The 24,885-nt window shown below is 38.7% G+C and overlaps 2 protein-coding genes across 3 annotated transcripts in view; one reads left to right on the forward strand and one right to left on the reverse strand.

The window, feature by feature from the left end:
• BCO1 (beta-carotene oxygenase 1) overlaps positions 1 to 24,885 on the reverse strand; it is a 61,848-nt gene that overhangs the window by 6,425 nt on the left and 30,538 nt on the right. For both annotated transcript variants that reach the window (XM_040571598.1, XM_040571599.1), the window contains 8 exons: positions 9,520 to 9,607; positions 8,696 to 8,757; positions 8,352 to 8,508; positions 4,622 to 4,750; positions 4,203 to 4,332; positions 2,577 to 2,724; positions 1,568 to 1,715; positions 266 to 486 (listed from right to left, as the gene is read on the reverse strand). In XM_040571598.1, coding sequence (XP_040427532.1) covers positions 266 to 486; positions 1,568 to 1,715; positions 2,577 to 2,724; positions 4,203 to 4,332; positions 4,622 to 4,750; positions 8,352 to 8,415 — 840 coding nt within the window. In that variant the 5' untranslated portion in view covers positions 8,416 to 8,508; positions 8,696 to 8,757; positions 9,520 to 9,607. The remainder of the gene's footprint in view (positions 1 to 265; positions 487 to 1,567; positions 1,716 to 2,576; positions 2,725 to 4,202; positions 4,333 to 4,621; positions 4,751 to 8,351; positions 8,509 to 8,695; positions 8,758 to 9,519; positions 9,608 to 24,885) is intronic.
• Positions 17,442 to 24,885, forward strand: part of LOC121076906 (polycystic kidney disease protein 1-like 2) — a 39,340-nt gene continuing 31,896 nt past the window's right edge. Inside the window, exons 1-6 of the mRNA XM_040571549.1 lie at positions 17,442 to 17,829; positions 18,393 to 18,557; positions 21,736 to 21,921; positions 22,285 to 22,395; positions 22,835 to 22,982; positions 24,451 to 24,680. Of these exons, the coding sequence (XP_040427483.1) occupies positions 17,442 to 17,829; positions 18,393 to 18,557; positions 21,736 to 21,921; positions 22,285 to 22,395; positions 22,835 to 22,982; positions 24,451 to 24,680 (1,228 nt within the window). The remainder of the gene's footprint in view (positions 17,830 to 18,392; positions 18,558 to 21,735; positions 21,922 to 22,284; positions 22,396 to 22,834; positions 22,983 to 24,450; positions 24,681 to 24,885) is intronic.

Here is a 24,885-nt window from a genome sequence, read left to right on the forward strand (position 1 = left end):
GATTTTCTCTTCTGGCACACATTATTTCTAACAATGCCCAACTATCCTCTTTCTCAAGCACTTCAGCATCGGTATTTATTTGAAACTTTGGAGATGGGAGAAAATATTAAAAAATGCAACTTCTAATAAAAAATATGAAACATGAAAGTCAGTTGTTGAAGAAAAAAGGGTTATTACTTAAATTAATGAACCAGATGAAAGACAGAACAGTGTGGAAGAGATTACTGGCCTGGCTGACTCCATTGCTCAGCATTAGAAAAAATACCTTATCGTCCTTATGGAAGGCAAGGCAGGAAGCCCAGTTCACACCTCGGATGTAAGCAGTTGCCATTTTGACAATATCCAGTTTGAATGGCTGCTCTATGAACACAATATAGTTCTCTGTGATTCCAAAGCTATGGTAGTAGCTTGGTTGAAGCAGCGAGCGAGAAGGGATGGAGCATACCACTTCCAGGTGTTTAAAACAAGATTTCTTCTTTTCTGTTTCTGAACATAAATGATAAAAAATAAGATTACATTTACAATAAATTCCAATTCAATCTTGTGCTTGGATTTTTCCCACATAAGGAGTAGATAAGAATAGGTTCCTCTCAGTTTTATTTGCATTTTCCTGTTTAGAAAATGGCTTGTTTCCTTCTGCAGAATTAACATAGAAGGTTGCATTTGAGTGAAGCAGCACAGTAGTACCACAATGCCAGATCCACTCAGACAGAGACCTCTTGTCTCAGTATTTGACTCCACGGATAAGCATTTTTGGAAGTTCCAGAAGTAGAAAGCTGTTCAATTAAATCAGCAACTTTACATGGGGTTTCAAATGCCCCCGTGGTTTTGAACTTACTTTTACGGAGATGTTCCTGTTCGATCTATAGTGACTTTGTTTGAGCCACAGCTAGGAATAACAAACATCTTTCAACTACGGAAAGTCTCTTGGTTGTGTACACATGAGGACAGACATCACATTAGCAGCTGGTTTTAAACCAAGCATTGTCTTGAAGGAAAAAGAGCAAGTGATTTGCTCTGTGAACAAAGGATGATATTTCTGCAAGCCCTACTGTAGGCCAGGTTAGAGAGGAAATAACTTCATATTAGGTACTATTTGGTATTATGCTTCCCTATAATCACTGTATAAGTATTTTAAGAGCATTTTCATTTATCAAGAAAATTGAATTTTACTACTTCAAACTGTAGAACACTGCCTGACAGACAAAAATTTTTCTGTTCACACCCCCTCTACACATCACAACACAAGGTATGGAAATTCTTGTAGAAGAATTAGTTCACTCTAGTGAATATCTAGTGATAATCAAAGTAGAATTCTTCTAAAAGCAAACTGTAAAAGCAAAGATCTTCACACTGAAACATCCTGTTTGCATAGGATTCAAGATGAACCTTTGTAATAGCATATACTCAGACAGGCTAAGCAGTTAACACTAAGTTCACACTACATTAAAATTAAGAAAATAAGCATTGTGTGTTTGTGGAAGAGCTGTATCATCTCCCTTTGACCTAAGAAGAAAAGAAACTGCTAACAAGTTTCTAAAAAATACTGACAAAAGCCAGATCTTACCTGGCACAGAGGAAGGAATCTTAAATAAAACATATTTTGTTTTCCCTTTATCAACAATTGAAGTACCCATGTTGAGAACATTTCCAGCACTGTCATAGTGTGGATGAGAAGTTGCCACATTTACAGCTACATATTTGTTGTAGTCAACCTGGCAAATGATACAATAGGAGATTTTAGAGATGCATAGGAATATTTATATTAATCATAGCTAACACCCCAAATCCACCAGCCTTTCAACACTGGTAGCCTTCTACTGATGCCACCCAAATGCCTTTAAATTTCAACACTTCAGTCAAATGACTTATGCAAGTACTCAAATGATTTCCTAATTTAAGGCTAAAACAAGGTACAAAATCTGAATTACATTCATCTCTTCCTAGCAGCCACATAAGACAACAGGAGGATTGGCTAAAGAAGCTACTCCACAGATGCCCATTTCATCCTGAAAGCAGTTTATTTAATAGCACTATGAGTCTAGCAGTTTTCTGGAGCAAAAAGATTTCTATTCAATTTAAAGCTTGGGAATTGTACTTAAACTGTAATGCATGATAGGAAAACTCAATGCATATTTCAATATGTCAAGATTTGCTTTTAATAATATCTTGCATAAGGTATTTGAAAAGTAATCATATATAAATGACCTACTGAATTGTTAATTATGTAAATCACTTGATAACTACAGATACATAATAATAGGAATCATCCAAAATAATCACATCATAAGCACGATATGTGGTATTTTGCCTGCAATTGCATACAATTGTGAAACTGCACAAAGCCCAGCTTTTCCCTAAACTGCCTGTGATTTATTTTTGAGCTCCTGAGTTCTTAAATGAACTGGTATCTTCATCATTTCACTTTACCAGGATTTCAAAAAAAGTATTCTGTGCTAGTAAGGAAATAGTAGAAAGAGAAAAGTATCTTTCCAGCTTTGTGTACTGATTCTTATAAATCAGCCTGAAACTGTATTCATTAGAAGGAACCAGAATGACACACAGCCATTTAATACCTTCTCTAGAGTCTCCAGAGTCTGTGGATTAATTTTTCTGATGAAGTTAGTCTCACTGGTAGCATAATAATCATCCCCAGATTTCATAATGTTGATCAGGCAGTTGTCTGTGAACTCGGGAATGGTGTGAGACAAGTATGAGAATGCCCTGCAGAGAGGAAAGTTTCATATTGGTTCATTAGATAAGCTGCAGCTGCAGTTGATTTTACCCCATACGAAGCAGAAGTCACCCTGCGCAGTGTGGGCTGTGCACAGTAGCAGGGTAATGGAGCTGGGTCTGTCTCTCCCCTGCTGTGTCCTCTTCTGGCAGCTTTTCCACTGCCTTAGTGGACAGCGTGAACGGCAGAGGAGATGAAGTTCTTCAACACCCTTAGCCTGGGGGAGGATTAAGGACATGTATGTATGAAACTGTTTTTCCATGCACAAATGGACATTCAGGTCCAGTCCTGCCAACAGCTGTGAGATAGCCACTGTTGTATCAGGATGGGCTAATTACAAGCACTCCTGTGCATACCTCATGAGAATTTGGCCTAACAGTTTCTACCTATAAGTTATTAGGTTTTTCAGGGTGTGCCCTCATAAAATAAATTGATTTATATACTCATTGATGGTGTATTTTTGTTTTCAGTATTATCCCTTATCACAATTATGATTTCAAAGCAGATCTGATTTCACATATAGGGTTCTGTGACAGTTCTTACTAGTGTAGGATTTTATCATACTCATTTGAAACCAAGACAAAGTTGCTCCTATCCCTTACAGACTTAAAATGCCAGTGTTATCCTATTACTGCAGAAAAAAAGAAAAAAAGCATCTTTTATCAGAGCAACAACTCACAATGTATCAAAGTTATAGTTATTTTGCAATAACTATCCATGTTTATGGTCTTACCAAGCATGTAATTTGAGGTCATTAGATGTAGTTCAGCCAGGAATAAAAGATGGATGAACTACTTGCATTTGCCAGGGAACATACAAAGGCAATTTTACAGGCTCATAAATAGCCTGTCATCCTTTCTAACACTATGAAAGTAGCTACTGCAATGACCCCAAGCGGTTGTGATTTTGAACATAAGGTTAGCTCAGGTCTTTGGGTGCAGTACTTCAAAGCACTGCCTGTGACTCAACAATTGAAAAATTTCTTCACTTTCTTTTAGGGGGCAGGGGGCGTAGAAATGGCCTTTAATACAGCTTTTTTTTAAATGTATTTATTTCAGTCATGGATGATTTTCATCTTTTTGCAGAATAAATTTTGAATTAATACTTTCCCCATCTCTTCATCTTTTCCTTTTCTTGCTGCTTCTCCCCTTACAGAATATCAATTTAATAAAATTCCATGAAACACCTGGAAATTACTTGTTTTTTTTCAAAATTACAATGAAATCTACTTGCACTAGTGAATTAAACAGACAATATTACTGATGAAGTGGATTTAGAATATTTGCCTTAGACTAACCCATAGAGCGTATGTTACTGGATGTATCTCCTGGCCTTGTCAGTAGTTGGTAATTGTAAATATACAAAACAGACTTCATGTTTGTATATATGCATCAAGGGTAAACAGAAAGACATCTGTGCTGGAGGGAGAGGTAGATAGCAGAATCTTGTTGGAAAAAGCATTGCTTACTTGGCAAATATGTTTTTGCATGGATCTGGATAAGCCATAGTTCCAAACTCAGACACCACGATTCGGTTTGCTTCTATATTGCAGTTGTATGAGTCACTTCGGAGATACTTACTTCTGTAGTAGACTTCACCTGACAAAGGTCAGACAGGTTTCAATCACATTTCATACTGAGCTCTTTTGAAAATTACCACAGACAAAGCCAGAGAAAGACCCTGTCAAGCAAATATCCTTTAGCAAAGAAAAGCTTGCTGTGGCAGACTCACCAGCCACATAACACCTACGTGTACTATTTTTTTGTAGGGTTATAGCCAGACACCTGGAACATTTTAATGCTAATCAAACTTAAAAGAGAATTAGCAATGTAAAACACCAAGATTTGGCTTGTTGAGCTTTTTGTAAACTGACATGCAATAACTTACCATTTTTAAATGTAAAGCTATGCAGCAGAGCCAAGCCATCAAACCAGTGGTTATATTTAGTGTCCCCTACTGTGTGCATCCCTGGGCCATTTCGGAGAAGTATCCCTTGCAACCAAGTGGGCAACTGACCTGCAAACAAAAATGACATTTCAGTATTCATTCATTTAGGGAAGGGGCATGCTACAGGACAATTTTCCTAAGGGCATAGGCTTCATATAGGCAGATGGACTATAGGTGTAAGTCCAGATTTGTAATAGCATATAATTACATTTGAGTTTGGCTAACTAAAATATGACCTGATCAAAAATGTGGCACTAGTAATATTCTGCATAAATATCAATATATGAGATTACCACATGTACAAGAGATTGCTGGAATGTAATTTTCTAAAAAAACAGGAAGTAAATAAAGTTGGACCTTTCTTCCTTGCACTCAGATATTAAAGTGATGTGTTTAAGCCCTTTTATTCATGCCAGGAAAAGCTAGAGCTTATCAGAAATAAACATATTTTATAGGATATATGACTTGTACTGCCCTTCAGTATATCTATTTAAGCTTTAGGCTAAATGAATTCCAGTAAAAAGTTCTTTAATTAAATTACACAGCATATTGTAGTGTCATTTTGGGAGTGCTTTTGTGACACTAGTCATAATGTTGGTGTTTTGAACACAAATAGTGGGTAGAAATATTATACTGAAAATGTATAAGTACTATTAAGGTTTGAATACAAAATGTTCCTCATCAAATCCCTGCAAGAAATACATTAGCTATCATTTGACATAGAGAATAACAACAATTAAAGAATGTCTTCAGGGTTAAAGAGCTGAGCAGAAGCATATCAGATATGAAATTAAAACCTTCACTTGCTTCTTTGTGTGTATGCCTCCTGAGGGAATATTTATGATCACATACTACTTTTCCACACAATTTCTGCACTGAACATTGTCTCTACATAAAAAAGCTGCTCAGAAATTTAATTCTCCTTACAGTTCAGTTTGTGAGCCCATGTCAGGTATGTCTTTAATAATTCTACCTTTAACAATTTTACCTTTGCAACACATAGAAATGTCCTCCCACAAAAATATTCAATTTTGTCAAAGTTGATGCAGTTGTGGAGAAGTAGCAATGGTTTTGTTGTAAGGCTTTCTGAGATCCTAAAGGGACTTTGACCACTTTCCAAGAGAACAAATCCTGAATTTTGACCATTGTAGGTAAGGGAGGCAAGAATGTTTGCCATTTCTTCAAATAAATGACATTAAGCATAAACCATCCAAATGCAAGGAAGGATATACAGTAAAAGCCAGCTTTGCATAAATATATTCTCAGTCAGGATAGCTGACTAATATTGTGTGCCACAATACTCACACAACTTCATTACAGTTACAGATCTAGAATACATTAGGAAGAGAAAAAAATGTTGACACAATGGATTTGCATTTTATTATTATTGCATTTTGCAAGAGTTTCGAAAACCAAACATTGGGTAAATGTTTGTGACTAGCACATGACTCCTTTGGAGGAAATAGATTTAGAACAAAACTAAATATTCAAGGTAGGTACATATTTTTTGCTTGGCTGATTACTAAACATTAATTACTAAACAAGTTTAGTCTATTGTTATGCCTCAAATACAAGTGTTTCTCTTGTTGTCACTTCCCTTTCTACAGTTTTCTGTTATCTGCAAACAGAAGGTTGTAGATTCTGCATTTTCTCCAGAACTATTGGCAACTGCAGTATGGTGAGTGTAGTCTTTTGTGCTCCTACCCTCTTACCAATGTCATTTAAGACTGTATATCTATACAGTAAGCATGAACTGCTGGTCATGCACCAGCAAACCTTTTGGTAACATTGAGTTGAGGCTAACTGCATGTGTTTTGCTGCAATCAGTCTTCCCTTCCCTCCAGCAAAAATATAATACTTCTGCTGCATTTCAGGTCTTGTGGGATCATTTCTGTTTTGGGGCCCATCATTCAAGAAAAGCAGATATTTCTGTAATTCACTGAAGCTCTTGCAGTGCCTAGGGCTAAAAAATTTGTTTAGTTATTATTCCTCTCTATCAGAATAAAGATGCCCAAGAAGTTCCAGGACACGCCAACAAAATAATTTCCCTTCAATAGGTAATCAGGGAAAAAAGTGATCTTCTGTTTAAAGCACTACAGAACTGATGCAGTTTCTGAAACTCTTGGCATAATTCAGTGTATTTTCTGGCATAATTCCAGTACAAAAAGCAGGGAGCAAATTGGCATCTAGTGAGGTTTTCAGATCAAAATTAATCTTAGTGGGACTTAAGTATCACACTGGGTACCAATCAGCATCCTAAAGTGCCTAAGTAGCTTCAAAAATGTGTCCCTTGTATCTTTTTTGCCTCATGTTTTACCTAAAGCGGCAATAATGATACTTTTCTGTACTATGTGAAGACATGAAAGTAACACAGTAAAATCTCCGAATATTTGGAAGATTATTAAGCATCAGAGCAATCAAGCCTTGTGTGATCACATGGCTATACAGTCTTTAGGACAGTAAGAGTTAATTATTTCTGACGTCAGTAATATGGGGTCATATTTACAATGTACATATTGAGTAACAAGGAGCCAAAACATGGGCAGAGCTCAGGGCTAGCTAAATATTTAGAGGTCTGGGTTCTCTTTAATTTTCATTAGTTGTAAATACTGAATCATCATTACCAATGAAGTAATATTTTGTATACTTAATTTTATTTACTGAACTATTCAATCTTTGTTTAAATAAACCATTCCATAATGCAAATCGGGTATGGTCAATAGTTTTGTTTGCAAAAAACTTCAAATGCTTTCAATAGAAAGATTTTATCTTGAGTGACAAAAATTAGAAAGGCATAAAATCACCTCAAATTAAAACAATGCACTTTGACTAGAAACAAAATCTTTTTCAATTCAGCCATCAAACTGAACAACAGCAACGTCATGCAAGTTGTAATTGCCTGCTTTTATATAGCCTACCTGGGAATTGACTTTAAAATTGGTATTAGATGCCTGCTATTTCTTAGACTATATACTACAAAAGACACAGCATACATTTACTGAATTGGGGTTCTCAGCAACAAACATCTCCTATAGCTGTAGGAAAAAACTCTTTGCCTCCCTCTTCTGTAAGGTAAAACAAGGAGTAAAAATGTTAAGTTGATCAAGCATTCATCCCTAGAAAGCCACCTTAAGCTATCTTGCTGGAGGACACTGCATTTTTTACTGGAATGCCTTCTGAACCGTCTTTTTAACAGCACACAGTGGCATCTGTTACTGCTGCTTATCTATTTAGAATTACTATTGCTAAAGTGTCCCAGTTTTAGTGAACCTCTCCAGAATGCAAGGAAGAGTGTGCTCGGCTGAAAGAACAGCGAGAGGGTAGCGAAGGGTTATGGCAAAGAGAAAATGAAAGTCTAAACAGAGCCATGGGGGAGGGGATGTCACCAGATTAAATTCTGAGTCTTGTCCCTCACTGCCGACTTCAGTGAACCCTGTTCAAACAGACTTTCTGGAAAAATACACAGAAATACCCATAAAGGAAGAAAAATCCCCCAGTCAGGGGCACAAATAAGATCTGAGTTCAGTCCTTTAAACAAAGTTCACTGACATTTCTCCCTTTCTCAGTTTGCTTCTTCTGTGCTGTTTCGGGTGAACAAGTGTTTCAATGTTTACACATTTGAAAACACAAAAATAACAACATGTATTAGAAGAGATTTGCATTCACTTACCTTGCACCTCAGCTTTTATGGGCTCTGGATGTTCTTCTTTGTTTTTATTAAATATCGTTTCCATCTCTCATGTAATCAAACGGTTTCTGTGTCCCCTACGCAGCTGTTCCTGCAGGCGCTGCAGTCCCCTCCTGTCTGGGCTAAGAAAAGCTCTTTCCTGTTACATAGAAGGATAAGGTCAAAGTGTAACTCGAGCTAGTGGCTAGTGGCTTATAGATCGACAATTTATAATAGTTGATCTTTAATCCTTAACACATACACTATAATACTTGCACATTCTCAACTCTTCCACTAATTCAATGGAAGAAAAATGTAACTTGCCTTTTTGCTCTCTGTGAACCTACCTCAAGCAGCCAGGCACACCCAAGGAGTCGTGTAAAATGAATCTGAAGCATCACCTTCAGCACTGCAGAGAAAATTTTAGATACTTTGTAGGGGTGTTTGCCCCAATTGGCAGGAACAGAGACAAGAATAGAAGAAATGTCAACCCACCATTCTGAGTATGGCTTTTTGGAACTGACAAACGTGGGGTGTCATCATTTTCTTTCCATGCTGGAAACTTTAAACTGGGCTATTCTATTAATTAACAAAATACCATCACTGAATGGCCATGTACTTTTTTCATTATATACAAGCTAGTCCAGATTGAACTGAGTGGCACACCTTTGAATTAAACATCTATTCACAAATAAATATTGTAACATATTGTCCCATATGTGACCTGATTCCACCTAGTTATTGGCTCCTTGGAGTCTCTGTGAAAGTATGGCAGGAATAATTAAAAAGAAGGGGGATTTTTAACTTCATTCATTTGTTTCAAGATAAGGTACTTAACTGAGTTCAACGTTGCTAATTTTAAAATCCTCTAGGAAAAGAATTATTTCAATATAAAGCATGTGATTGCAGAGCAAGTCACAGGTTCCATTGAACATGAAGGATAAAAAGATTCTTTGCACAATCATATATTATGCAATTTCATATGGGGTTACCCTAAAATCCGATTTTTTCTGCTAAATCACTGTTGTTCCCAAAATGTTTTAACATCCATTCTTAAGTCTCACTGATCATTTATAAATATCCATATTCATTTTATTGAAAACACAATTTGTGCTGTGGTGACTGCTCTGACTCACTTGTTGCACACATACATCGCTCCTCTCATCCTTACCTTTCGTCTCTTTGATGGCTTATCGTGGAAAATCATCAAGACAGCATGCCTTTTTCTCCATTTGGACAGCACTGACAGAAACAGGTGACTACAAAAATAAGCCAGATAAAAAAGAAAATAGGAGGGTCGGATTTGTTGGAGTCAGTAGTATTAATAAAGAAACTGCATGTTTGAAACAGGAGGCTGTAGAAGTGTCAAAGTCCTCACATGTAGGCACATGCTGACATACATACATAAACGTATATATATACACACATGCATTTATGTGCTTTTATACAGAGATGTAGACTTACTTGTATATGAAAAGCCAACTAAGGGATTTTTTCAGCAATGCTGGAGAGTGAAGAGGATCTGGCAGGAAAGCAAAGCTAATTCTACTTCTCCTAAGCCACAGGGACATTTTGTCTGTCCCTGATGTTCTGCTCTGGTTTAGTATGTTCTCTTCAGCACATCTTCCATTTACACGGCTGCAGCTCTTAATGCTCTGGATTTAATTGTTTGACCTGTGCCTCATAGAAACAGAGGTTGTGTCAGTGGTCTGATCTGTAGCAGTGCTATTTACATACAGCAAGCAAGCAACAAAAGGATTACTGCAAACCATTTTTGCCCTTCTTTACCCTAACTGTTTATGTAGTTTAAGATTCAGCCAACATAAGATAACTGGAAACCTCGTTAAAAGTTACTTTAAGGGAAGAACAAGGAGGTATTGAACACCTTTTGAAATCATCCCGAGTGTGTTTAGTTAGCTAATTTCAGGTGTCTGCCTGTAAGTTTTGTCTGACATTTTGTACAACTTAAAAGAGAGGCCTTGCAAAGTTCTTTTTTCCTGCTTGTCTGTGAAAAATACTTATTTATCAGAGAACACACACTATTTTTTTTTCTGTCTCAGTCATGCTAATAACAGATGACCAGTTCAGTAAGATATGGAGAAATTAGTTTTCTTGCTAACTGTGCAATTTTCCCCTTTTTACCTTGAAATGGATTAATATCAAAGTATTTATTTAAAATTATAATGTGTAATTGTCTGAGGAAGTAGATGTGGATTGGGTGACTCTTCTAATTTTATTATTTCACAAAGTTTCTTTCTCCTTTGTAGAAACATGTTTGATGGGAGAGCATAGAGAAGGTTACAAAATTCCATGTTCTAGAGAACACAAGAGAGAAACCTTTTCTACTCCTCCTTATTATTCTCATTTATTTTGATATTCCACGAGAAAGAAGAAATTCAGTTTTACCAGCAGGACCTTCCCTAAGAGCTAAAGTTCTTTGTCAGCACAAAACTGTGTATCTTTATGATGAATCTGAGGCTCTTCCCTATTAATGTTTTCATGTCTGCTTTTTGGCTTTGGCTCAAACTTCCTATACAGAACAAAATAAAGAAGAGGTTTGAAAAGGGAGCTGCTGCCTTTACCAGGCCTACAGGAAATACAAACCTTTCTGGATTTAGGAGAGACTACCAGACTCTCTCTGATCTTGGGTTTACCAGACACATTATAACTCATACATATAATGTTTACCGGAACATTATAAATTCAGGGAGACCGTGCTGTCTGTATGAAGAACAGACAGTTTTCTGTCGCGTTAGATTTTTCCATTTTATTGAAGTCATTTAATTGAGTAGTTTGCAATGAAGGAAACAAGTGAGAACAGAGTTGTTCACAACTTAGAAGGAAAAGATCTTAGCTGTAATATAAAATTATGAATGTAGTCAAAAGGCATCTATCAGTCTTGCTGCAAGAAGTCACAGTAGAACAGGATCCACAGTGCCTCACCACCATCCAACACCCTGTGTTCAATGGAACAAAGTTTTCCACAGCAGAATAGCATTGTAAGTCTTACTGCTTTCTTGTAAATTTGCAACCGTGCTTACTTTCTGTGTGTATAAATAGTCAAGCATTTTGTACAGCTCAAACTGCTAGCTAATTAAGCTTCTGGTATAACAGTAATGTAATGGCCAGGTGTCTACCTTTGTACTTTTGGGTTCCTTACACAAGAAGTAGATCACTGCCTCGTAAATCAGAGAGACACCAATATTATTCCTTATCTCCATACCGAAATATATGTACTTACTTAATTTACTTTTATCTCAACCTTTCTATTATAAAATTCAGGTTATAATTAAAAGCCATTAACAGAGGTCAAATTACCTGAATATGCCTTTAGGCGGCACTAAGAACTTCCAACTATCAACTGTTATCCATTATTACCGAATAAAGATTTCAACAGTAAAACTGATACGAACTTAGAGTTGTTCTTGCTGAACTCATACTGACTGCTATCTCACCGTACCAGGAGATGTAAGCTCCAACAGTTATCTTTATTAAATACTGTCTTATTGACATGATCTCATTTCAAAAGAAATATGGAAAATTCCTCAGCACCACTGAGGAATAATTCTCTTGCACTGTCCAAGTACAATTACAAAAACAAACCATCATATATAGTTTGTTGACATTTAAATAACAATAGTTTCCATATGTTATTATGAGCAGGTTTTGTTTGGATCAAACCTGCTTTGATCAAATACTGTTTTGATCAGTATCATTTGGTTCAAAGTAATTATTTATGTGGTTTTGGTGAATTTTTTGGGGGGTGAGATTTCAATAAATAACCCTAGCTTGATTAACATTCTTATGTGGCACACGTTTCCTCTTCTTGTCCGTAGTCACACTTCTGCTGTGGGCAGCAATAAAGCACAGGAGCTAGCTGGGAGAGGGGGTGGTGTTTGGGCATCAATTCTCTGGCAAGGGAGGAAAGTCAAGCTACACGCCCAAAGGCAGATGCTTCTAAAGGGACACTTCCTAGGCAAGACCCTCAGTGACTTATCCAGACATCAACTGTGCCAGAAGGTAATCATACACATCCCATAAACAGAAATTATGTCCAACCCAGCAACTCCTGAATGCAGTCCTACTAATCCGTATCCTGACCCTATCATTCCAGGTATGGATTTCTACATTAATCATTGCTCCCTATAAAGATAAGAATTGTTTTCTCTGTTTTTCTAAATGAGATAACATCACAATTGCAACTTGGCAGGACTCACTGGTAAGTTCACTGTGTTGCCACATGGACAATTAGGCATTAGAACAGCAACAAAACCAAACCCTTTGGATTCAGAAAACAACTGGGTCTCACTAAAAGGACAAGCAGCCCAGGAGAGCAGCAAGGAAGGAAGCCTGACTGTGACCCCCCTTCTTAAACCAATTGACAGATGGCCTTTCCTAAAGCAATCTTTAGAGACGGAAGATGTATGTGTACCTAGGGGCTTTTCCCCATCCCTTTCCAGGCAGTCTGCTCTGTACTCAGGACTTCCTATTTGGGTAATAATGAAACAGATCTTCTCAAGAAGCAGATCTGCACACAGTGGGTATGCACGTGACACATTGAAAAGGGAACTCACAGCCTTGGCTCAAGTTAGTGATACCTGAAAATCATCTTTCTTCTACCTCAAAGCTAGAGCAATGTAAAACAAATTTCCATGTATATGATGGTGCACTTCACAGAACAGAGATATAGTTCTATTCCTGATAAAATCTATACATTACATTCAGTAATATTCAGGAATGTGAAGATGGAAATATCCTATAGAGAGTAAATTTACTTGCTCTTCCTCAAGGCAAATGAACAAGAGCCAAAATGAACAGGGGTGTGATTTATTCCTTCCTATTGGCAACTCTTCAATTCTTTAACTCTTTAAGTCTAATACTTTCTGGCCTGTGGAAGAGGATTGTCAAGCTATTCTGCTGTGCTGCCGTGGCCTTTTGAAGCACACAATGCTGAGAGGCTGCACTAGGGTACCCATCGGGGCCACCACGAAGTCAGTGGGGGCACCACGCCTTTCCTCCTTGTCTGCACACCAAGCTTTCCAATAGCCCAGTGAAACTCTGGAACTGATTTTCCTCCGGTGTGGGAGACCAAAGTTCAGAAACAGAAAAGCGTTATGAAAGAGCCACATTCTACTAATAGCAGCAACTGGTCATGGAGAAATTTGCAGTTGGATTCAGGGTGTCCTGAGCTATAGAACTTGTTTATGCTGAATAAGATTTTTTTTTCTTTTTTTTCCCCCCAGATATGCCACTCAGTGATAGGTGTCTAGTTTGGGGTGTGAAAAGCTGATCTGCAAAGGTGTCAAGGCAAGCCTACCACACATACGTACGTTAGATAAGCACTGTGTGTGCTCATCATCCTGATCTGTAAGAATTCAGACATATAAAGCTAAGCATTCCAAATGGCATATCATTGAAATACATAAGCTTAGATTTAAAAAAAAAAAAAAAAAAGTGATTATGAGTACTTTGAGATTTGGCTACCAAATCTGAGACAGTTTTAAGGGGTTCAATTCTTAGGAGTAGTGAAGGCCACCTAGAAGATTTCCTTACAGAATCTCAATGCAAGCCACTTTTTTGTTAACATCTTTTTTTGTGTGTGTGTGCATCATTAATAAAATATGCTTCAGTTTTCTTTCACCTCAACAGCTTCTATTTCCAACAACAACAACAAATTAATAAACCTTGAAGCGTCCTTTGAAAACTAGGAATAAATCATTCATCATTGCCTTTTGTGATGTTTTATATAGCACACTGCTTTGCCAAAGAAACTTTCTCTTTATGCCCACCATCTGGTGTAACTCATAAGGGCAAGTTAGGACTCTGAGAAATCTGCAGGGCCCCCTGTAACATTTCTGGGAAAAACGAAAGACTTATTCCAACAGGCGCAACAGAGTTCACAAACAAAGGACTTATTCATAGCTTTATCACAGCTTGGAGTGAGGGTGTGAAAATATTGAGAAACCTTTGTCACTAATTTCTAGTCAAAGCTTGCAAAGCACAATTGCTTTGCAAAGCACAATTGCCTTGCAAGCCCCATTTCTGCTGGTGAATATGTTTTAGTTTAAGTCACTGGTACATAACACGTGCTTTAAGGGTGGTTGTTACATCAGCCATTCAGGCAGCCAGCTATAGCTGAACAGAAATGAACTAGTCTTGGATATATGTGAGGGGCTCAAAGTTGGTTAAAAAAAAAAACACTTTAAGTAATTCTTAAATTTACTATAGTAATTCTTAAATTTAATAGCCACTTACACAAAGGCAAGCAGGAAAAAATAATAATAATAAATAAACCATTATCCTGTGAAGCTCCCATGTGGACTTCTGGCATAAGAAAACTAATTAAAAATGTGCTTCTGTTGAAGAAGAATGCAAAAAAAAACCAAGTTTCCTACAAAATGGTGAATTCAAGCAGCACTATTTGAAATCGAGCCATTTTTCAGTTATGAGTGAAAAGGGCTTTCAGGAATTTTCTCTCTTCTTGAGGACCCTGGTTGCTAATTTTGATGGTTTTAAAGCAGTATTTTATTTTCTGTAAATGCTTTTCTTTTCCTTGTGGTAAACAGAATAAACTGACAGCCTGCTTTAGTGACACTAAAAGGTATGAAGTCAACAAACTGAAAGAGGAAAACTATCTTTCTTTCATTCCCCATCTGCTGCAGGCAGTTGAAGAGTTACGTAGAGCAACTGTAGATTAGGAAAAAAAAATCACAGTGCTGTAGAAATTGCTAACTGTAGGCTCACTTGGACAGCTTGGCTTCATTTGTAGACATTTCCAAACATTAGTTGTCCTTCTGGGGGCATGTTTCAAAATCCATCAAGGCCAGAGACAAGGCTTCCATCAACTTCAATGGCTTTGGAGCAGATCCACCGAGGACAGCCTGTGGCACCTCCAGCTCTGGCATTTTTAGCAGTATGTTCATGTATTCAGATTTCCAGTTGCAGGGAGAGAACCGGACAATGCTACAGAATCGATCCATCACTCCAGTCAATGGCACTTACTGGAAATACTCAATATCACTGAGTCAGATACCTTTATGTACAGCCTCCTTCTTCATACCTATGTTTTCAGAAACAGGCTGTGTTTCTCATACGTAAGAAGCCAAAATGGAAGGGCTTTCTGCCAGCTTCTCCAAAGCCAGGCAAGTCAGCATGGCCCAAGAAGAAGCAAGCAATCTGAAGGGAACATCACGAAAATACGCAGTGGTAAACTCTGACCAGCAGCTGTCCTCAGCTCTGGCTTTTGCAATAGTGTGGGAGGTCCCAAACTGACACCTATAAGGTTTTGTATGCAGCCCAAAAGGGATTGCTAATCTGCGGGCAAAATCCACAACAGGTTATCAACTGTTTCAGCAGAACCAGCTGATAACCACAGTTACAGGGTCTCTTCCAGGAAAGGAAGGGGTACCTGGGCACTGCCTGGGCCAGATCCATCAGATAATCAGAGTACAGACCGGCCATCCTCAGACGTGGCAAACCCAGGCTGAATGTTTGTATCTCAGCTGCTGCATCAGCCCTCTCTATTAATCAGACAGAAATTCCTGCGGGATCTGGTCCAAGGGTTCCATAGCTGAGATAAGTCTATTATCAAGTTCAGTGGGAGGGGGGACATCTAGCATAGTTACTGTCCTTCCATCACAGGGCATTTTCTTCCCCTTTCCTCTACTCCTCTGCAATTGTCCTACCCATTAAATAATTACCCATGAATCTTCTCTTGAACACATGATCATAATTCTGCTTTATCCAGCTGAGCAAGGTGACTGACTATGAAGTGGAGGTCAAGAAAGGCTTGGGACTGAAGACAATTCTTAAATGTTTACTGGATAGAGTGCACATACTTTACTCTGTAAGAAAGCTTCAGATAGTCAGAGCTGGGCTGGCATACTCTGAGATAAGTGCATTACCTTCAGGTCAATAGTGCAATGCCGGTGGCATTTCTGCAGTGCGGGAATTCAAGCAAGGATCACTGCTTCCTGCATCTCTGTGATGCAGCTCCTGGCTCACTGAGCCCCATCCAAATATAAATGCATGTTCTTTCAGTGTCAAGTTGTGGTGATATAAATTAATAATAGTTGCATCAAATTCGGTGGAGGTAATGCCAAGGACATGAGGATCACAACAGCTACAGATCCTTATTTGTACTGTTTCTGCTAATCCAGTGGCCTTGTAAGCCTGGCAGGTACCTTTTGTAAGGAAGTTCAGAAGTACTTAGGGATTTCAGCTCCAAAATGCTGCTGGACTGGCTTCACAAAGTCCATCAGCAGCCTTTGCAATGTCCACATATGGCTCCCAACTAGTTCTGATGATGAAGGCAGTACTTCCACCATTTCCAAATCACTGTATTAACTTCTAGCCTTGTCTTCCACCTCCGAGCAGGTATAAGTGAAGTAGCTCTGTAGAGTTAAGCAGCTTAGCTTTTAAGGGAAGATGGGAACATTTCACATGGGGTGTGTAATTCTAAACAGACACAACACTTCAAAATACATCCTACTTGGAACAGCTGAGGTTAATCTCAGGATGTGTAAACAGGTGGCCAGGATGAATGATCAGTAATTATAGGCATCGCATTAGCATCCAAAAGAAGCACCTCAAATAATCACACTGAAACAATAATAATTATTAAAACCAAAGTAATCCAAAACAATTAAATGTATCTAGAGGAACACCGTGTGTTTTCCCATTTCATGATTCCTTGTGTTTCTTATTTCCCTCATCCTTCTCTCATTCTTACTGTTGTATCTCATTGTTGTTGTGAAGACATCCAGCTTTAATGCTCACACAATGACACCTTTGATGGAGGAGCTTTATCTCACTTTTGCATATGTCCAGTAACAGCATACATCAACCTTATCTTCTCTGCTCACGAGGAAAGCAATCCTGTAATGGCTTCTCTTCAACCTGACTTCATGTGGAATGACACCTTTACACAATAGGCCTCACAATGGCCATTGCAGTGACTTAGTATCAACACCGGTTGTGTGTATTCTCAGACGCAATTGCCATTATATATTAGAAGCAATCTGTTCCACGTTCTATTGCTGCTGTTGTTGCAAACAGTAAAGAGGAAGGAGGAATACTGATGACATGACAAGGATGACAACTCAAGCTTTTGAAGAAGGCAGCAAAAAGAGTGGTGATGTGATAAGCAACACCAGTGCTACATGGGGCACTGAGCTGAAAATGTGGCTTGGGATCACAGTTCTAATTTTTCTTGCTGTATGTTTGGCTGTGGAGGAGACAACAGTTGAGGAAGGAATCCCTTGCTCAAAGTATCAGCTAGCTTTCAACCACTCATGCTATGAGTTTGTTAGACTCCAGCAATCCTTCAGAAGTGCCCAGAGATGGTGCGAGAGAGGAGGGGGGCACCTTGTCTTTATTGAAAACGACGAAACTCAAGAGTTCTTGCAGAAGCATATTGCCGAGGATCAGGAATGGTGGATAGGACTGATCTCAAACTCCTTGCTGAATGAAACTACTGACGGTAGGTGATTTTGAAATCATGTCTTCTTTAAAACTGTACCAGCCCATGATGCTTACTTACCATGACAGCAAATGCAGTCAATCCCTCTATAGACACCTGCTGAAAAAACAATGTCTTTTGTAGCTGTAACTTCAGTTTTCTATTAAGATGTTCTAGCTGTGTGCTTCACTTCTCAGTTGCATGTTGTCACCTTTTCCGTGGGATCTTGTGCTTGTGCAAACACATGGTGAATTAGATCAGCTGGCTAACCCAGTTAAAAAGATGTGCTGGGTTGGTTCTCCAGTGGACAAGCAAGCTGAGCTAATTCATCACGCTAGGAGATGCTGCAAGATCTGATGCAAGGGAATGGTGGAATTTGGAGGCTGGGAGCACGGGGGAAGCAGTGGTGTCTTTTTTAGTGGCTATATCAGATTATATGTAAAATGAAATTGAAGATCTCTATTCAGACAAAACCGTCTTTGCTTGAGTAGGAGCAGGGATACAGTCTCGCTCTGCAGGCTCTGACTCCTTAGTTGTGTTACTGTGGAAAATAAACACTCAGGAAATGATTACTTTGTTCACAGGGTCAATGATTTGGCTGGACACCTCAAATATAAGCTACAGTAACTGGTACAAGGATCAGCCATCTTCTTTCTCATCCACATGTGGGTACATCCTAAAGAATGCCAAGTATCAGTGGAGTGTGACTGAAAACTGCAGCCAGGAATTTGACTTCATTTGTGAGTTTGGTAAGATACACAACGGCTGGATCTAAGACATGAGCATACTGTATTCACAACTGTGCATAAGTTGTCTTGTTTCTTTCAAAGTGGCTGTGCAATAACCTAAAGCTTATTAAAAATGAACAAGCAAAAAAACGGTAAACCCCATCAGGGGCTCTTTTTCCACTTTGTTGGTGATCTGATCCAAAGAAAGCAAGAACCCTAAAATCACTGGGAGCTGTAGGTGCTCAGCAACTAGCCTGTGAATTCCAGGTTTCCAACAGAGGACTAACAAAATAGAAACAGATCTGAGAGTGAATTGAAATGTGGAGTAGTCCATGTCTACTGTATACATAAACTACTTTAAAGACAGTTTGAGCAGTGCATAACAGCATGTTTGCATATATGAACTGCCATACCACCACAGTACCTGAGCGAGGTGGAACCAGTATGACAGCTCTGTATCTAAACTCGTAATCATAAATATGGGCCAAGGCAAGACCATCAAAATAATTTGTCACGGAAGCAAAAATACAGCTGGGCTTCCAGAGATAACTTTTCTAGCAGCCTGGAGCAAGCAAAAGTGAGAACAAGTTTTTCTTGTTCAGACCCTCCTATCAGGTGAAGTTTGAGGGTTTCCCCAGGACAAGGAAACAGACAGGAGCTTGTCCCTCCTGGTGGCATTTTAGTGTTCAGATAGAAAAAAGTACAGACATTGTGTCCCTGGAGCTGCGGCTTGGAACAGTCCTGGAAAGGAATGCTGGCAGTATGATCCCATTTGACACATAGATATGAGGGGAATTTGTGTTCCTCGCACTTTGCACGTAAACCAGGCATTTAAAACTGGAACTAAGGTCACAAGCACCTGAAGGCAGGTGTGGCTGTAGACTCACTAATATAAATAGTCTTCAAATGCAGTATGCAAATCCAGGTTATCACAAGCCATAGCAGTGCTGCTGCCCTGGTCCAGTACGGTACTACCTCTGACATGATTAACAAATCATTCCACAATCAGCAAAACTAATAATGACTTGATTCCTGTCCTGATCTCTTGTTCCACATCCCCTCCTTATCCTCCCCCTCAGCTCTCCCAGATCACTCCCAGCACTTTCTGCCTCTCCAGATACTTTTCCCTCCGTCCCTGCAGTTCTGCAGCAGCTTCAGAGCTCCGGCTGTACCTGCTGGCAGCTGAATCCCATCATGGAAAAGATAAATGCTGGGTTATGATCTCTACTCCTAGTAGAGGCACTGATACAGCTCTTTCTCTTCCACCTACCTATTGATTTTCATGAAATTTTAGGGTGTTTCGAGGTTTATGTCTATACATCAAATTTGGTTGAAGATGACGGACCTTAAAAATGATTGGGGGAGAGGAAACTGGCAGACAGCATGATGCCTTAAGCTTATTTTCCATGCAAAACCAGACTAACATCATTTTTCCATTACAACATGGTAGACAACTGTCTGTTTGTAAGGAAGCTACCATCTGTTACCATAGGATCTGACTTATACCCCATTAAATTCAAAGAGAGTCTGCATTATTGAACAACGATGCCTACCCATCATTCCATTACCCAGGAAACTGCGAACAGATTAAAGCAATTACAGCCTTGGTTTCCTTATCTACAGCCCATATCCACTAATACACATGCATATTTCAATAACAGACTCCTCTTTTACTACCTTTGCATGCAATGAATTTGATCTAATATCCGAAAGAAACAGGGACATTCTTTTCATTAATTCCTCTGGGTGCTGAATGTTTGGAGGTTCGCACAGCCTGACAGTGCTTTGGTGTTTCTGTAAAATGGGCACAGTGGTGTTTGACTCCCTCACACTCAGTTACTGCAAGACTTGGTTCACAGTAACATCGAGTTCAAAACCTCACATATTTTGAACGTACAGGTAGCTCCAAATGGGATCACTAGTTGAACTGAACCTCTCTGATTCCTGATAACCTCATTTACTTGATCACCTGAGATGTTTATGTGTGCAAAAACTATTAAGCAGACAGACAGCATTCTGCCTTCATCTGCTCTTTGTCTCTGTCCTAGAATCGTGATTCTCAACTCAAGTGAAAACTTTCCTTAGTTCAGTTCACTGTTCTTACTACTTCTATCCGAGCATTTGGTGCTCTGTACGTTAGGAATTTGATGTAGCAAAAATATACAGATTGAACAGGGACTGTCCATAAGAACACAAACCCAGTTCTGGACAGTTTTACATGTAAAAGTTGCTGAGACAGCAAATACTATGGAAACGCTTTATGTAAAGTAAAGAACAAATAAATGCATGAGATAATAGCCTGTATTAGAATATAACAGTAAGTTATTTTTCAAGCTTATTTAGAGAGCTCTAACCTATAAACTGATCATGTTGCTATAGCTACAGCCAGGCTTAGATTTAGCTTTAAATAACAATAGCACACAATTACTGCAGTGTGCACACATTGGCTCTGTTAATCAACATGCTTAAGGGGAATGATCAAAACAGCAGTTGGAGGACAATGTATTTAAAGCTGAGACAGCTGAAACAGAAACATTCTTTTGCAACACTCCCATATGAGAACAGCCTTTTGCATACCCTTCTTCAGGGTATTACGTATCCTGATTACTACAGGATACCAAGAATTCTGAAAGATAATTAACTGTCCCAGATTAATCAAGGAATAAGGTATATGCTTTTAGAGATATGACCTTACTCATTTTAACAGTCCTGCTAAATGATGTCAGTTGAATATTGCACAGGAACAAAGGTGCCTCTGTAGCAGAAATGGGATCAGGTCCTGTACTTAATATGCCAGATCTTCTCCAGCGCAATTATCTGAGTATCATGCAAATCACACACTGCCACAAGGGTTTCTGAAGTAAGAAGTAACTTTAAACCTTCCAGTACTACAGGTCAAACAAATGCTAAGTGTTTCCCACAAAAGTATGTTTATTTTTTTATTTAAAATGTTTTCTTTTATTAAAACTGTTCTCAAATTTTTGCTTAAGACGGTAAAGAGCATAAATCTATTTTTTTGGATTTCCAAAATGGAAAAATATTTGATGCTTTGTTCATTTTTCCATTTTCAGTATTGTTTAGCTTAAAAGGAAGAAAAATAAAACAAAAATAATAATAACAAAAAAGAAGGATATGGAGAACTGTAGCAGGACTTTTCAGAAATTAAAAAAGTTAATTCTGATTTTTTTCCCCCTAATAGAATCTGGTCAGAGCATTGCTTGTGATAATTACAATGCCACTGTACAGTGTGGGTCAGGAGAAGTTATCCAAATTGGAGAGACCTTCTATGGACGGAAGACCCCTCACTACTGTGTATTGGAAACCCCTCTCCAGTATGATACAGATGAAGACTGTAGCTGGATCAGTGTCAAAGACGAAGTAGCAGGTACTATCTTATGGCATTGTTTGTCATACAATACATTCCTGGTCCCTAAAGTATTTCATCTTGTATTTCAGTAGCTTTAGTGAATGGAAAAGTATATTATTCCTAAAATGAAGAGGATCACAAAGAACTTCTGAGATGGAGGAGGGTCCCACAGGAGGCTAAATGGGAAGGAGGGAACAGTGCTAAGAAAAACCAGGCAATAAGAAACACACTGAAGTCAAAGTGCTGTAGGATTTTGTCTAGAAATCAGTGACAAAACATTGCTCCCCTCGCTGGTGTTCTTGTTTCAGTAATCATCTCTCACCTGAGCTGTTATGACAGTCAAAGACAAAAAACACTAATTCATGTAAAACTTCTTTCCAGGACAGTGTCATGGTCTTCAGGCCTGCCAGGTGTCAGCAGATGGCGCTTTCTTTGGAGACCCTTGCCCATCTTCAGGAAGCTATTTGTCTGTTCAATACCACTGCAAGGAAGGTAAGTGGGAGAGGGCTGTCAACACCAAAAGCCTGTTCTGCACTTTGCTGCAACATTGTGAGCATAAGATTTATCTTGAAAATCCCTGTTCCATCCTCAAAGAAGAATCTGGAAGAGTGGTGACCACTCAAAGTATTGAAGGCACAAAAATGTAGCTTTCCTCTCTTAACTGACAGCTCCAGAGGGTTTTTGATAGGACACAAAGCCAGGAAATTCAGACACATAAAACAAGCAAATAAAATTATGTTCTAACATGAATCTTGACCAGTAGATATGGAGAAGAATCAGCTCCCAGTCATGCCACTAATGCACTCAAATTGGCAGCAGTATCAACTCTGCTTTGGAGAAGGCCTGTTCTCAACAATACATGAAAAACAATTGAGTTATGTAAGAATCGCAGACAAACAATGGCACTGAATGCTGTCATTATGTTTTACAGGTCTGCAGCTGGTTGTAACAGATACGTGCTTTATCTTTGAAAACATCACAGTCACTTTGAACTGGCTGCTCTCCCCATACTCTGGCAACCTTTCCTGTATCATCAGCACTGGAGATGGCCACACGGTTGATCCTTACTACCCTCTAACGTAAGATGAGTCCTTTACACATCATCAGACAAAGAGCAAATTTCACTGCTTGCATTTCATTGAATGCTTCAAGATGAGATGTCAAAAATTAATCAGACTGATAACAGACCATACATACAAGATACTTGGATTCTGCAGAAACCTGTTTTGAAATAAATACAAAATGTTATGTCAAGCTGCCAACCACAATCTTTCTTCTGCTTATCGTGACAAGTGATTCCTATTTCTTACTAATGGAATTGAATACAGATCCCTAGCACACAAAATTACTGAAAAAAAATGTCAGTAATTGCCAAAGAAATAGGCAAGTGTTATTTTTTAAGAGTATTTTTAAAGAGTGTTTTTGATAACATTTAAAAAGAATACAGTGGAATTCTGGAATTTTTCTTTTAATTGCATAAAAATTGTGTCTTTGAAAGATCAAACACTTTTCTGCTGGATTTAAAAGTCAGATTTTGTATTGTCCTAGTGCTAGGCACGACATAATATGAATCTAGAAATTTATTTCTCTTCTAATGGAATCCCAACTAGAAAAATAAGAGTAGAAAGAATGAAAACCAAAAAGTCATAATATACTAGAAATAGAAAACATTCCTTCAGAGCTACAGCCACAAGCTTGTAGCTGTAAAGAATAGGAACAAAATCTTTAATAGGGAGCCTTTAAGTGAAATATGCTTGCTAGCTGTAAGGTGAGGCTTGCTGGTTTTATGGGAGGCCCTTTTACTTCACCTACGGCCAGCAGTCATGCTTATCTGTTTTCTGCATTCAGTTTGATACCCACTCTTGCAGGGGCTGCTCTTTCTGTTCCTGTCTTGTCAATGCCACGTTTCTGAAATCCAGTTAGAAAGAAACATTTTACTTCATTAAAACAGAGAATAAAAAATACACATTGTCAAGGATGACGTCTGGATCTATTCTTTTTTAAATTATTATTATTACTTTTTTGCATTTACTAGGTGTCACCATGATAGTTCAGAGAGAATAGTGTCAGGAGTAATACCTCTTTGCCTTCCACGGTGCATGTCATTCAAGAAGGATATCCTTAGGTTCTTTTTACCATCTCCTGATGCTTGTTAGCAGTAATAGCAGCTTCTGCAGACTTCTTCGTATCCATTCATCTCCTGTTACTACCACTACTGGAGCTGTACCAGACCCAGGAAGTGGAGACATTTTTCCAGCATGGCAGTCGCACATACCTAGAGCAAAATAAAATAGCAAGGTTTGAGATCTGACAAAACGCTGAGTAGCCTCAGCTTCCACTGATGTATCCAAAAGAAGATAAATCAGGAATGAAATAAAGAATAGAAAAATCGAGGGCACTGCTACATGCTCTAGTGTGAATAGTCATGTTCATTTCCAGTCTCCTGAGCCAGGTCAGAAATTTGGGAACTGTGACCACTGTTAGCATGTAAGGCTCAAGACTTTCCAGGACAGTTTTCCACAAGCAGCTGTTCTCCTTCTGTTCTAGACTGGCCAGCAGTGTCACATACAGATATTCATCTCCTGGGGAGTTCACAGTTTTTGTGGAGTGCACCACCAGCGAGTGGCATGTGACAGCACAGAGGCGGGTGACTGTTCAAGACAAGATGGACGAACTAAGCCTTACCGGGTGCTACAGCCAGTACGAATCTGGGAACGGCTCTCACTGCCGAACACTCTACGGGGAGGTGTTATGGATCCAAGTTGAACTCAACGGAGGTGAGCTTCATTACTCTGCATGCGTTAAATGGCAGGCTAAATATGATCCTACCCATGGGACAGAAGCAGGATTTTCATTACACAAAACAATCCTTCTTTTTAGTGAATGATTTCCGTCTAATCATTGCATTTCTGCAACTGAATGCTCTCGGCTCCCTTGGAGGGGTTCTTTCTCAGAGGTATTTTGAACATGAGCACAAACCTT

The sequence above is a fragment of the Cygnus olor genome, chromosome 12 (genome assembly GCF_009769625.2).
Source record: "Cygnus olor isolate bCygOlo1 chromosome 12, bCygOlo1.pri.v2, whole genome shotgun sequence".
Taxonomy (NCBI): domain Eukaryota; kingdom Metazoa; phylum Chordata; class Aves; order Anseriformes; family Anatidae; genus Cygnus; species Cygnus olor.